This window comes from Moschus berezovskii, chromosome 20 (assembly GCF_049115385.1).
Source record: "Moschus berezovskii isolate FMDL1 chromosome 20, NW_MosBer_1.0, whole genome shotgun sequence".
In the NCBI taxonomy this organism is placed as follows: Eukaryota; Metazoa; Chordata; class Mammalia; order Artiodactyla; family Moschidae; genus Moschus; species Moschus berezovskii.
The window spans coordinates 52200014-52215540 of record NC_142479.1 but is presented as its reverse complement, the minus strand read 5'-3'; the positions used below and the strand labels follow the sequence as shown (position 1 = coordinate 52215540).

Here is a 15527-nt window from a genome sequence, read left to right as displayed (position 1 = left end):
CGTTATGACCAGAGGGTTTTCACTCTTCCATTTCCAGACTCAGGAGGGATGCTGATCTGGTAGGTACTGATTTCTGTCATCTTCTGAACCATCATGTTCTCTCTGTTCTGGCATCAGTAAACCCAGTCTAGTTAGCTCTTGATTTGAGCTGAGGTGGCAACTTCAGGACTTCGGGGCCCTGAATAGCTGGGGGAATTTTTTTTTTTTTTTTTTGTAAATTGTGGTAATGTGCAGTAGGAAGGGCACTGGATTAGGAGCCAGAAGACCAGGTTCTGATTCCAGTTCAGTCATTTCTTAACTGTGTGTGTTTAGACAAATCACATAACCTTTCTGGGCCTCTGTTTACTCATCTGTGAAATGAATAGACTGAACAGGTGATGAAGTGATCGAGAAGGTCCCTCCCAGCTCCATCATTCTGTAAGTCTGTAAGATGAAGTATAAAAGCCAGCAATTATGAGCACCACTTTAAGTCAATATGTATAACTTCAGATAACTTTTTCCTCAAGATTGTATAGATATGTTATTATATGTTTGTTGTATGTTATAAACCATATCTTATAATTTAGGGTGTTTTTTTTTTAGAAAGATGTCATATAACCTGAGTTTCTATAAAAGAGCTACATTAGTTCAACATTTACGTATTTTATTTAATATATTACTACCTATTCATCCACTCTTTTTGTCCATTTATTTATCATGCAGATGTCTATAGAGCTCCTGCCATGTGTGTGATAGTCTGGTTCCTGAGCACTGTTCTCATCTTCTAGCATTAGCTTATACCCTGAACCTTAAGAGATTTTTTTTTTTAAAATAAAACTCTCTGAATCACTTAACTTAATCAAGCTTTTGATAGAAAAGAATAATTTCAAAGGGGAACTAAAGGAACATTATGACACCATGTGGTATTCAGAATGTAGTGATATAAGACTTGTGGAGCTAATATCTTCCCTCCCTCTTTTCTCTCCTCTATTTCCTCTCCAAGGCACCATTTTCTGAGAGGATTCAGCTGCCAGGGAAATGGCAATGGGTAAAATGTGAAGGAAGAATGAGTCACTCCCTTTAATCCTGGCTGATGGTTGCACAGCTCCCAGACCAGCCTTGGCTTCTCTAACCTCTTGAACTGTGAGGGTAAAGGTGAAGATTATACCATCAGGTCAGCCTGTTACTTTCCTAACAGGCTTGAGATAATTATCCGTAGAAAGCATTTTCACCCATTAGAGATGAACTGAGGAAGCAGGATGGATTGTATTGTCTAAATGCATTTAGAAACACAAAAACATGCCTCTGTCGAAGAGTAAGAGTTAAATCAACCAAGGAGGAGAAAAATGAAATCACCTTTTTTTTAATTCTCTAAGAAATCTTGTATCACTTTCTATAAAATGGGAAATAAATTGACACACATTCATTAGAAATCAGCATCTTTATGTCATCAAAATAATTATTCTTAGTTGTTCTTTCCAAAGGACAAGAAGACCTTGCTTTTAGCACCTAACCCCCTTAGGGACTGTCTTTTCTCTGAATCTTATTCTCCGGTTACAGACTTGCTTGACTATACTTCTAACTAGGCCATCTTCAAATACTTGGCTCAAAATAGAGGCCAGATTTCTCTCCTGGAGGGAGGAGGAAAATGACTACATTTCTGCATATTTCTTTTTCTGATTTTCATTCTTTCTCCAAAAACAGATGTGTTATTCAGACCAAAGTGGTTACCATAGCATCTCCCTATTTTTTTTTTTTTAATTTCATGTATTACTTTATTAAAGGAAGTTTTCACGTTGAAAAGAACATGAAAAAAGATCTCACTCACCCCCGGTAAACATGTTGTGAGGTTTTGACACTTCAGCAAACACTGTCGGTTCTCCCTGTGAAGTAACTAATGAGAAATTGTCTGCTTTGGTTAACAGGGTGACAGGAAGCAGTTTTAATGCCTACTTCTAAAAGCAAAAAGTATCTTCTCCTGTCCCTTCCCAAAGGGCCGAATTCCCTAATCCTATAAGCATCCAAAGTCATAGCCTTTTTGAACTTGAAGGAATATTAGGAACCAGTAGGTGATGTTCGTTCATTAAGGGAGGAAGGGAGATGGGAAAGATGGAGAGACGCAGCTAGTAGGTGACAGAGCAGGGCCAGAGCCTGGGTCTATAATGTGCTGCAGTCCAAGGCCTTCCTTCCGCAGAAAGTCATCCAGCGCCGTACATGTCATGTGCGCTAAACGGGGGCTTTGAAAAGGGGAGGATCTAGTAACTGAAAACTGGTGGAAGAAAAATTCTTGAAGAAGGCCAGTCATTCTCTCTTAAGGGTGTGTTTTCTTGAGAAAAGAGCTGTGGTGACTCCATCAAGGCAGATGACAACCAAATAGCACTTCATGGTGACTCACAGAGGACAAAGGCTTCTGCAGCAACCGAACGTGGTCTCCAGCTCAGTTTTCCTCACAGCCACCCCCACAGCTCTCTTTTCTCTCTCCTCCTTCCTGCTTCTTGTTCTGTGGCTTCCTACCCTCTGTTCTCCTCCTCCTGGAAGAGGTGTTAGCCACTTCAGTCTCACTCAGAGCGAGATCAGAGCCATCACCATCATCAGATATTTCATTTACCCTACTTAAGAGCAAGTGATGATACACGTGGGAAATGGCATGAAGGTATCAGCAGATAAATTAAGTGATTTGAAGAAGCTTAAAGACTTAATGAAAACCCTGGTGTTTCACATTACCCTGTTGTGATGACTATCACATCGGAATTGTTATTTTTCTAATGTCAAAATCATTTCTCCTCCTTGTCAAAAAAAAAAAAATCTTTCAATGGCTTCTCATCAGAATAAAATCTAAACCACCCAGGCGTTCTGAGCCTTTCACAATCTGTCTCTAAGTTGTCTTTTCTAAATGTATCATTTCAGCCAACTAATCTTTTAATTCAGCCGTAATGAACTACTCCCACTCCTGTGTTATCATTCTTTCTATGCTCACTGTCTGGAATGCCCTCCCTCCCATCTGCCCTAAACCTCCACGCGGTCTACATTCCCATACTGTCCTGAGTCCTCTCTCTGTCCTCCCCCTGCAATCCAGGAGGGTTTAACAGTCTGCTTTTCGTGATATATGTAACTGTTTCCACCACCATCACTTCCACCACCTCAGTATCAAGCAGACTGTAGACAAAGAATAAATTCATATTTGTCCCATGTTATTTGGCATATCTGCTATCTTGGCTACTCTGTACTTTGTTCCACCACATAGTATTAAGGGTACTAATATGTAATGAAATTGTGTACATGCCACATCTCCTGTTGGATTGCAACTAAGTTTGTATTCTTCAAAGCACCTAACATGGTATGAAGCTAGCAACAATAATAATAATAGATCTACCACTTATTGAGTGCTCACATGTGCCACTACTCTGTTAAGCACTTACGGACATCATGACAACTCTATGCATCTAGATCTTTATTGAATGCATGGTACTGGTCCATACAGAACAAAGCATAATTGCTTTTCTATGCTTACGGGAACCATCCCAGCAGAGAATCCAGAGTCATTGCTGGTGGTGGGATTGAGACACGGGTGAGGTAGCAGCCAGGAAACAGTTAATGCTCAAACACTTGCTGAAGTACATGGGCCCCTAGATCACATCTCCATTTACCAGCTGAGCAACCTGTGCAAATTAGTCAACTTGTTTGTGCCTTAAGTCCTTCATCTGACTAAGAGATGATAATTCATCTTAGGTTAAATGAGACAATATGCTAAGTACATAGGACGGCCCTGGGTATATAGTAGGACTCAATAAATAGTAGCTGTTCTTCTCAGTATTTACACGTAAGGCCCAGTGCTTGGTACTGTGAAGTAGAGAAGTAAACAGGTTAGAGGGGTGGATCTTGTCCCTGGATGCCCAAGGCAGAAGTCTGAATCCACGTGCCCAGCTAAGGTCCCTTTTAGCTCTAGGCTATGATTCTGTACTTTCAGGTTGGCGCTTAGCAGCCAAAAACCATATGCACTCACCACATTGCCACAACTCAGGATGGGCAGATGCTCAGTTCAGGGTTACCAAAAGCCTAGGCCATAGGGATTGACACCTTTAAAAGGAATCACAGATAGGGAACAGCCCAATGAGGCAGCCTGGGTGTCTAAACTTAGGACTTGTTGTTGCCATTTGTATTCTCATTGGAAGAAAACTTCCATTTCAGCCTGAAGCTGCTCTCATTAATCACGCAGAGGTGTGGTTTGATTTTGACTAGAAGCTGGACTGGAGGCTCTGAGCAGGTTTGGGAGCAGTTACACTCTTGTGGTTTGACTAACCTTTTTTATGAGTGTGTTACTAAAGAAACGTGAGCTGCTGGCTTTTCAATTACTGTAGCTTACCCCTCCTGAGTTTCATACACATTGAGTCATCGTGTCTACAGGTGACTGATAATCATCTGCACTACTCAAGTTACCGTAACTCGGAGATGAGGGGATCTGATGAGGGCAGGTTGCGTGCACGTGAAGATCTGAGGCTCTTCCATCTTCTTAAAAATGAACAATGGTCTGCGTTAACCACAGAACTCGGTAGCATATTTCCACATCCAGAGCTGATTTTCCTCTTGCTGTTTTGCCTCTTCCAACCTTAGCACTCAGCTGTTTTCTGGCGTGCTGCAGGTGGTAGAGACTGTGAAATCGTTGGCCTAAGTAGGCGAAACAGAATCTTGGAAGAAAGGATAAAAGCAGAGGTTGGGATGTGCCTACCCCACCTCGGAAACTTTTTGGAGCCTCTCTGCTAGGCAAAAAGGTAAAAAGACTTCCAGAGATTCCTGGTATTTGGAGGAACTGAGTAGAGTTAGCTCCACTGGAAAATCATCAGTAACCTTGAAAAGGCCAGGAAACCAAAGTTCATCATTTCTGTGTCACTTTCAGGGGGATGAGTATTTGTGACTTAAGCCAGCTTTCGTATTCCAGTCTCATTCTTCCAAACAGCTCTGATCAGAGACACAGCCAGTCTGGCACTTGAAAGAAGAACTATTGATTACTTTGGCAAAGGTCTTTTTCTGTTCCATTTTATTGAGTAGTTAAGGCACGGTGGATTTCTTGGCATATTTTTTCTCTCAGGTATTTGTCTGGAAGCTGTCAAGTTGGCCTTCAGGTAGTGGGGATGCAGGACAAATCCGTCTGATTAGGTCTTTTAGCATGTCTTTCTGTCTCTAGCTTCTCACTGTTCTGGTCCACCTTACACATTGCTGTTACATTAATATCCTTAAAATAACATTCTGACCACAAGCCTCTCTTGCTCCAGAGCATTAGAGGTTTGCCATTGTCCAGATCTAAGCCCTACTGTTTGTTGATTGTTCAGAGTGGGCATCATTTGGTCCCACCATGTGTTACCTTTTTTCAACATTCCCCAAATTGTTGGAGGCAAAAGACTGGGAGGCTCACAGGGCATTTGAAAACCTTGATCTACATGGCTAGAAAATTATTTTCTTTTTAGTTCTCTTTGAATCTTCCTGATTATACCCAGGAGAAAGATTTAGACTTTATTAGATGTTAGTTGTCTTCAACACTAATCGCACACTCAGTAAACTATTTTTAGCAAAGAGGTGATCTTTGTCTCCAGGTACTTACAGTATCTGATCAAACTTTAATAAATTGCTGTGTTTCATTGTCTTTATTTTTCGTAGTTACCTTCTATTTGTGGCAAGTGACTCTGGTTTTCCATTTATGTTGGTGATATAAAGTTTCCTTAAAAAAACAAATTTCTTTTAGCAAAAAAGGAAAGAAAGAAAATGCAAGCCGATTCAAACCAAATAAAAAAAAAAAAACCCTAATGTCTACTGAGTGCTTTCAGTGTGCCAGGTACTGTCCTAAGCTCTTACTAGTTAAGGTAGATACAATTATTATCCCCATTTTACATGAGAACACGGAGCCACAGACAGGTTAAGGATCTTACCCAAGCTCACACCACTAGTAATGAGGAGGCAGCATCAAATCCATACCATCTGACTCTAGAGCTCTTGCTCTCAAGCACTGCACTACCCTGGGGTGTTGCTACTGCACAATGTGGTGGAATAAATGAAGTCTGAGAAGTCCTTTATTCCATACTTCCTGATACTGCTGTGTCCAGACTCTTATTCCTCCCTGCTCATATCTTGGATGGTCCCTCTTGTCTGTCTTGATTCATGCTCGTGTCTCAATTAGGATGTCTCTTCTGCCTCTCTGAAAATCTAAATCCAACCAGTTCATGAAGACCCTTCTCAAAATTTTGATTTTCCAAGAATACTTTCCCTTCCGAAAGTACTCCTGAAGTTTTTGTATTCCCTTAACATTTAAATAGATAGTTTGTACTAGACTGCCCTGCCCTTGCCTTATAATCCTTTTTACAGAAGACATGATCCCCCACCATCGCTTAAATGCCTCAAACATGGCATTTAGAATAAAAGCTTCTGTAGAGCAAGGCAGCCCTTTCTAAACTTTTAACATTTGTTTTTCTCCAGTCCCAGCTATCCAAGTCTTATTTCTCTCTCCCTAGGTTGGAGAGTCCTCAAGAACAGAAACTGGTTCTTTCAATCCTTCTTGTCTTTTGTGATTTTTCCTCCCTGAAGCCTTTTCTGTGTGTCAGCGACAAGTTTTGGAACCATAACATGCTTCAGAAATGTTAGGGAAGAGAGGTTATCGTTTACCAAATCTCTCAGAATCCAGTGTCTGCAGAATGAAAAGCATCAGCAGTAACTTGGCCTCACTTCCAGCCCTTGACACGTCTTCCCCACTTTCTTGTGCCTCCACCAGCAGCTCACCACTGAGCACACCTGCCATCACTGCAGACCCGACTTCTGCCTTCCCTGTGGCCAAAGAGCCTGTTTTCTAACAGAACACCCACACGCCCTGAAGGTGGCTAAACTCTGTTTTCAAAATTTCTCAGCAGTTTGACATGAGAAGTAGGAGAGGGTGACCACAAATAAATTTTTCAGTTAAGTGTGAGATAAGTCCTAATGATCACATATATATCAATGACACATCTTTTCAAACAAAAGGAGAACACACTTTATGAGGACAAACATCATGATCTTTCATCAAGAGAGCCTTTCTAAAACTCCCTGCCTTTGAAGCGCTTTTATTTAAATCTCAGTCAATCTAATGACCGATGTGTTTCAGGAGTGGGAAGTTGGAGTTTTGGGGGCTATTTTTTCTGCCTCTGCAGCTATTTAAAAAACTGCCGAGGTCAGAGCATCCCCACTTTTTGCAGCACATCCGGCCCCCTGGCTCCCTAGTATTACAAGCAGAAAAGAACAAGCAAGCTCAGAGTTCAGGGATGGACTGCATCTTCAGAGTTCACGAACAGTAGAGATGCAGAAGCCCCCACGCTCCTGACACTGGCAACTCCCCGCCCCCTCCTAAGCCCCCTCCTAATGTTCTCTTGCTTCTTTTCTCCAGGGTTCCCCTCTGACATGAGCAGTGGAAACAACTCACATTGTAGCCTGAACTTAGTGACATCTCTGACTCCCTCTTGCCTGCTGGTTTCAGTTACTTTGACTGTCCAAACATGTGCTGTCCCTTGAGACTTCAGCACTGTGCAGGACCATTTCGCCCGGGCTGAGTGTTCTTAAGCAGACAACTTGTCCTTCCTCATTTCTCAAGGACTCCAGAAAATCATTTTAAAAACTCTGTGCCTTTGTGTTGTTCCTTTTGTCACCGTTTCTTTCCCTTGTTGTAGGTGAGAAACGCCACTGCTTTGATGTCAGCTATAATCCTAGCTACATGTACGAGAAGGAGAGCGAGATGATCCAGACCCGAATGATGGACCAGGCCATCAATAATGCCATCAGCTATCTCGGGGCCGAAGCCCTGCGCCCCTTGGTCCAGACGCCACCTGCTCCCACCTCAGAAATGGTCCCGGTAATCAGCAGCATGTACCCCATAGCCCTCACCCGCGCCGAGATGCCGAATGGTGCCCCCCAGGAGCTGGAAAAGAAGAACATCCACCTGCCAGAGAAGAGTCTGACTTCTGAAAGAGGTCTGTCCCCCACCAACAGTGGCCACGACTCCACGGACACTGACAGCAACCACGAGGAACGCCAGAATCACATCTACCAGCAAAATCCCATGGTCCCTCCTCGGGCCCGCAATGGGATGCCGCTTCTGAAGGAGGGCCACCGCTCTTATGAACTCCTCAAGCCCCCACCCATCTGCCCAAGAGACTCCATCAAAGTGATCAACAAAGAAGGGGAGGTGACGGATGTGTACCGGTGTGACCACTGCCGAGTTCTCTTCCTGGATTACGTGATGTTCACTATTCACATGGGTTGCCACGGCTTTCGTGACCCTTTTGAGTGTAACATGTGTGGCTATCGAAGCCATGATCGTTATGAGTTCTCGTCTCATATAGCCAGAGGAGAACACAGAGCCATGCTGAAGTGAATATCCGGGCCCAGAGATGATTGTCACCTGATCATTCCATATCATTTTTAAAAACTGATAATGCCACTTACCTAACAAATCACTCTCAAACTCAGTTCCAGACCCCTTTCCACGACATTTTAGTGTCCAAAGGATCATGTTCATGTGGGCAACAGAGAAATGCTGTCCCCATTCAGCATTCATATCATGTTACTATTTTTGTGAAACCTGTGTTTTCCCATCAGGGAAATTTAAAAGCCAATGAATTTTATATTTAAAAGCCAATGAAATATGTGGTCATAATCTTTTGTAGCAGTAGACAGGCATTCTTTGGAGTCTATTGCCAATCAGAGGAGTCCCCTGGTTGTGCTGTGTGAAACATTGTTTTCTAAATACATTGGCCATATGTGGAAAAGCCTCATAGTCCATTGGCCATATGTGGAAAAGCATCATAGTCCTATGCTCCAGTCCACAGAGAAGAACTCTTGACCAGCTAACCTTGCTGGGAAACCTTGCCCATGTGCACTTCATACAAGTTTGAAGGGTTAGAATATGAACTCTCCATCCCAAATTAGAGTCTAACAGTAAGGAAAAGAACAGCCATAAAATAAGTTACCAAAAGCCCCTACTCTCCAAGCATCAGATCCACTTCTTATCACACAAGTGAAAAAACCCAAGTTATCCGATGATACTTCTGCTTCTACTTTTTATCCTCCCTTCTCCCATTAAAGCTGCTTATGGCTAAACCATGCACAGAAGAAGCTCTGTATCAGAAGAACCAGTGGTTTAAACATAGACCGTCATGGGAACTCCAGGAGGCTGTCTGCTTGGATGATGGCATCCTTTTCCTACGATGGACATTGGCAGGCGTGGTTCTGAGGGGGGAGTGGTTCAACAGCATCACCAGGGATGGAGGGAGGGAGGAACAACCCACCCGGAAGGTTTTCATCTCCTTCCTGGAGTATTGGTGTCCAAACCCAAAACAAACTTGCCAGTGACTTTTGACAAAAAAAAAAAACCCAACAACAAAAACCAAAGAATCATACCAGAAGTATGACTTCGTCTCCCTCACCCCACAGGAAGGAATCAGGGCTAGACACCATGATCAGAGCTGGGCTTCAGAATGCGTGAGGAGAGAGCACCTCTGCTGGCGGGTTCTCCTCCATCAGGCAGGCTGGGGGTTCCGGCCGCCACACACACATTTTAAATGGAGCTGTTGTATTCCACAGTTTCCCGAAAATTTGCTTTTGGTTCTGCAGATGTGTTGGACATCTTTCTCATTAATTATGGGAGACATGCTGTCAAGGAAAAGTGCTATGATAATTGTAAAATTAGCGCTGGAATAGGGGTCACACAATCTGTTAGCTGAATTCCATGTTTGCCACTAATTAGCGGAATGACTTTGGGCAAATCACTTAACTCTTAAAACTAAGTTTCCTCAACCATAGAATTAGGGGTTGGGTTGGATTTTGATGTTCTCTTAAGGTCTTTTCCAGCTTTAAATTTATGTGATTGTGTAGTAACCACAATTATTTTTTTTTTAACCTCTTAATGTATGGGTATTAAGCAGAAGAGTAAGTGTATATGAATATACGTTTCACATTTCTTTGGTGTGGAAATGGTAGTATTGTTAAGTTTTTCCTTTAACCACTGAGCTGTGAGTGTGAAGGGGAGGAACAAAAAACAGGAAGGTGTCTTGATCTTGCCCCCAAGTGTGCACACAGCCTGGCACCTGCAGCGGCTTACAGAGCCTTATTTTTTCTCTCCTTTGAAAGTAACTGTTAGGAAAAATAAATGCTGCTTCCAGGGACCACTTCATGGAGCCTCTTTGCAGATTAAGAGTCAGTTGTGTGAACATTTCTAGCAGAGGCAAGAATCCCCAATTCCTGGTAGAATAGTGTTTTATGTATCTGCCTTGATATTTCAAAAGGGCTTTATGCATGAGGCTCAAACTCAACACGTCTGTGTGCTGCCAGTAATTTAAATGTTCCACCTCAGTCTGCACAAATGGCTTATCCTTCTTTGTAGCATGGCGTCTGTCTCAGGGAAAAAAAAAAAAAATTGTGAAATTCCATGGCAACAGTCCCAACATGTTTGAGATTTCGGCTAGAAGACTAGATGCATTTCAGCGTGTGGGATTCTGAACATCGCTGTGTTTCTGTAATCCTAGACCCCAAGCCACACCAGGTTGTTTACACCCATTGTGAAAGAGGAGCTGCTTGTTATATTTTTGAAATACCACACATCCTGTTGACTCTTTAGGGGACAAAAGGAAGAGAATTCGGAAGCAAGGATTAGCAGAAGAGAAAGCTAGGGAAAGAGAGTATTTCCACCAGATAAGTGGGAGAGTCTTTAGAGAAGACATCATCTTCTGCAACTTAAGATAGTGAAACTAAAGCCCTTCCCACCAAGATGGGGACTCTGTAGCTATGACCCTGGTTTTCTCTGTGACTAATAGATTTTCTGAATGATTTCCATCGTTCTGAGGTCAGTTTTATGAGTGAGGTGACCCCTCACACAGGCTGCACATTCATTGTTGCATTTTGAGCCTCGGATTTTGGGACATGTCAAGTCCAGAGAAAATGTGTATGTGGAAACTCCACATTCTTAAATCTTGAAATTGAACAGGGTGGAATGTAGCAGTTGCCACAACACAGGTAAACACTTACTTTCTGCAGGCACTCCTTATCCTACTTAACCCTCTCCCTTGCTTGGGGTGGGGAAGGAGGTGAAGAAGAACTTTAGCAAGATGCCTAGAGAGGAGGGCAGGTTAAGATTTACATCTGACCCTGCTTTACAGTCAGGTCTTCCGCAGCTTTTGACAGCACAGTTCTTTTCTCAGCCGGAGTCCCCGTGACCGTGAACTGTGTAGGTTTTCTCTCTCCTTCACTTTCCCCAGTCCTCTTATTAGCCAGGCCCCCACCGCCCACCCAGGAGGCCGAAACCTGAGGAACCAAACCTGTGAAAAATTCCCTTACAGCCAAGGTGGTAAGAGTGGAAAAGGAAGAGAGCAGTTCTCCACACGTTCTTTATTGTTATTTGACGTGTGGCCTGTGTTCCGTCCTTCAGTTCCCTGGTAGAAGTGTCTCCCCCATTACACCCCACACCGCCACCAGGAAAAAATAGGAAGAAACCCACCAGGCTTTCGACTCCTTGAGTCATTCTTCCAAGAAGATATTAGCCTTGATACAGATAAGCTAGCTAATGTTATGCTTTGTTATCCACTCTAAGCTCTTCCTGACTCAGCTTCCAACTTCATCAGTGACAAAATGTCTCACCTTTTAAAGGCAAGGCTTATTTCATATTTTGCCAGACCCAGAAGTAAAACGACCTCAGATTTCTTTTGCAAAGAGAGACGTTTAAAAACACAACATTTTATTCAGTTGAAACACTGTGTTAGTAACAAATCTAGCATCAGCATAATGCTTTTTCCAAGGAGCTTCTGTATCACTGTTTTATTCTCCTCCTCTGCTTTTTTCCCCACTTAAATGTGAGGTTTAGAATGTTTTTCGGGGGAAAAAGCAATACTTCTGATATATATCCCAGGACAGGCAGTAAGACTGCAGTGTAAATGTTAAATGTTCAGTGTTTGAAGTCCTAACTTTAAAGTGTACCCCACTATGAGTAGGTACGTTGGTCTTTAGTGGAGATTTGGAAACTCTATAACACTCAAGATTTGAGTCCTCAGAGTCTCCAGGCTCTTTGACAAAGAGAATTAGAAGTTTGAGCTCAAGAAGAGAAAAGAAAGGGGAGTGATGAAAAGTTTGCCCTAGAAAATGGACTCAGGCTGTGCAGAAGATAAGAGATATGCAGTGATCCTCCTCATCTTTTAAAGAATTAGGAGCTATTTTTGTGCTCAGACAGAAAGTACAGTTCAGAGATTCTCTTATAGGCAGAGTTCAGGAAGCAGACTGATTGGGGATTTAAGTGCCTGTGAAAAGGACAATTTTGACCTAAAACCAAAAGCTAAACCTGGGCATCCCAGGGAAAGGACTCGTCTCTAAGCCTAACCGACTGAAAAGGTCTGAGAATGATCAGTGAACCCAGGGTCGGAGACTGTGGACTCGGAAGAGCCTAGAAGAGAGGTCTAGACTTTCGACTTGTGTAGCTCCTAGCACAAGACCGTACCTTTGTTGACCCAAGCTGTATATAGCCTGTCCCACACTGTGTCATCAACATTAGAAACAGGTCTCTGCACTTTGAAGAAGCTGGCTGCAAGTTTCCTCTGAATATTACAATAGTGAACTGTCATATGCTGATATTGAATTGTTATTTGAAACTGGAATGTTAATGTTTTGATTTTTAAAAATGTAAGGACATAACAATATCTACCTCCAAGGATGTTGTGAGGTTTTATGTAATTTTGTCTATTGGGTAACATTGCTTTGTTTTTTGGGGGGAAGGGGGTGGGATTATGTTGGGTGGCTGTAGATTTTCCACATATTTCTGTATCTGGATTTAAAACATGGAAAATATTCAAAAATCATACTAAGACCATGATAGAAATTCACTTGCCAATAGAGGCAGCTGATCCCAAACACACAGTTTGCTTCATGTTGTTCTGATGCCTAAGAGTAAAGAATATGCTGAACCTTAGAACTAATGGGTATGAGCCACACGGTACAGAAACTTCATGACTTTGCTGTCAGATAAGTAGACTGGCTTTGCTCCCTCACCATCTTACGAGCCCTCCACCATTAATTCTCCCAGCGATTTAGTTCCCTCAAGTGGCCCTCACCATCCGTCTCTCCATCAGTCCCACTCTAGAAAGCCCAAGAGCAGTCCCATGATGTCACCCACCTTCTCCCAAGCCCAAGTCACCCATCTGTGGGGCCTACTTCATTTTCTGTATGTGGGGGCAGCCTTGCTTCTTCCTCTCCTAAGAAGACTGAGAATAGACCTTTTGACATGTTAGGAAAATGGGGCAGCCTTAAAAATGAGTGATCCCATTGCCAGTGACTCATTTACACAAGGACTTTTCCAGGTTAGCAGACAAGGCCCTTTTCAGTGGGCCTGCTTCTGTGGGTTCACAGAAACCAAATTACTGTGGGTTGCAAAGAATTAGCAGGTCATTTGAAAAGCAGACATCCCTTTACCCAGACTGTGGTTTTGCATGCTCAAGTTCTCAGTCTGTAAGCTTTGGTGAGGGATCATTTTGGCTACTGGAAAAACCATAGCTTATTTTTAATTTCTGGCTGCCAGAGCCACCACACGTGTGGTCTGTGGATGACCCTTGTCTGCAGAATGACGGGGTGGGGGAGGGGGCGGAGAAGGGAACGTGGTTTGGGGCTCAGGGTTGCCTTCCCACCAGGAGTGAGGGAGGGAGACCTTGCTGAGTGGTTTTGACACAGCCTGTGCTCACAGCACTCTCGTCTGGGTTTCTCAGAAATGCCCTCCCTGCCCAGTAGTGACCTTCCCTCTTGACCTGGAGTCGGACCCCTTGGAGCACTGTAGCGCCCTACACCTCTGTAAAGACTGTACAGGTTCAGCTTCTGAAATGTAGCAATGCTCACCTTGCCAGAACCCTAATGAGTGCATTCCCGCATTGAAAACAACCCTGCTGATAGTTTTCAAAGTTTCTTTATTATGTTTGATTTTTACATTGAAAAATGAAATAAAAATAACTGGTGTGTTTAAAATTAATCATTGCACATGCCTGTCATTTGTCATTGCTGTTGTCGGAAAATGGAATTCCTTCTGCCCCTAGGAATATTTCCTTCATTTAGCCCCTCTGGCTCGCTCTTAAAGTTCAGATACTTAGATAAGCAGAATTGTCATTGAACTAAAACATCTCGCCTGATGTCTTGCTGAACCTGCCATTGGTGTCCTGCTGCTGGCCCCGTGTCCCCATGGTGGGACTCTGGGTCCACTGGCCCTTAGTTCACTAAGAGGACCTGAGGAGGTTGGGGGCCTGGACATGGCAAACACGACACACTGGGCATGGTGTCTCCCAGTTCCAAGACACCACCCCGCCCTCCCTTCCCACCAGGGATCCTTCCTAAAGGATAGGCAACTCCTGATTTTTCCATCTCTGGGGTCTCAGAAACATGCACGCTGGGCAACTCAACTTGCAGTTGAACTCAGCCACCACATTGAGACGAAGTCTGCAGATACTTGGAGGCCCGAGCTGGGTGCCAGTGGGGGTGACTCGTAGCAGAATGGTGCCGGGATCATGTGGCTCTCTTCCTGTCTTGATATCTTCTATTCTCTCTCAGAAAAGAGTCTGAGAGCTGGTCTGGCCTTCTGCTCAGCCTCACTCAGAGCACCTTTCCCTTCCTCTGGGGAAGAGCTGGGAGGAAGACACTCCTGAAGTTCAGGACTAGCTAATGTGGGGCCAGGTTAGTGGCAGCTTTCATGGCTCTGTGTTCAGCACCATCTCCCTCCCTTCAGCACCACCAGACTGTCCTGAGGCTCTCCAGCTGGTTTTCCAATCTCGACACTAAGGCCAGGGAGGAAAGGACGGCTTTGCAGCCTGCCCGTGTTTGGGAGCATTGAATACATTAAAAATGGCCGCTCGGAAGCCTCGGAGAGGATGGTCTGTGGCCTTCCCCATCCTCACTCCCTCCCCAAAGCCGAAGCAGCTCAGAGAGAAAAGGAGGACAGGGAGGCAGGGAGACCCCCCCCCCCCCCCCGCTTTGGCTGAGGAGCCAGCTCGGCAGCTGACTGGTGTTGGGGTTGGGGCTGAATGGACTTTCTTCCAGCCTAAGGATAGCTTTCTTTACTAATTCTCAGGAACTAAGTGGATGCTTTAGAGCGGCGGGGTGGGCCTGGCCTTGGAGGCCACCCCACACCTGCACCCTCCTCCTCCCCCATCTCTCCACACAACCAGGCCATTCACCCTGGCTGCTGGCTGCTGCGGTGCAAACCTCCACCTGCAGGCAACTGCCACCCCAGGGCAGGCAGAGGGCCAAGGACCTAGCTTCCTGGCCTCCCTCCCATCCCTTGGAATCCAGAGTCTGAGGAAGAGTTGGGGGCGAAGGGTGAGAGTCCTGGGAAGGCCAGGCTGGCTGAGGGCTGGCAGAGGAGCTCCTGCAGCAGGACACAAGGTCAGGCTGCAGAGCATTCCCAGTCAGACAGTTGTTTGCATAAAAGCCAAAAGCCACTGCACCTGGGGTGGGGAGGCCCTCTGGGGAGGTACTCCCTGGCTTGAGGGGAGAGGGGGAAGGAAGGTGTCATGGAAAGT

At 44.3% G+C, this 15527-nt stretch overlaps 1 protein-coding gene across 6 annotated transcripts in view; it reads left to right on the top strand.

Annotated features, from left to right (window-relative positions):
• Positions 1-13987, top strand: part of IKZF3 (IKAROS family zinc finger 3) — a 95637-nt gene extending 81650 nt beyond the window's left edge. For all 6 annotated transcript variants that reach the window (XM_088829046.1, XM_088829045.1, XM_055407769.2 and 3 more), the window contains one exon: positions 7662-13987. In XM_088829046.1, the coding sequence (XP_088685172.1) occupies positions 7662-8365 (704 nt within the window). In that variant the 3' untranslated portion in view covers positions 8366-13987. The remainder of the gene's footprint in view (positions 1-7661) is intronic.
• Positions 13988-15527: the final 1540 nt, after the last annotated feature.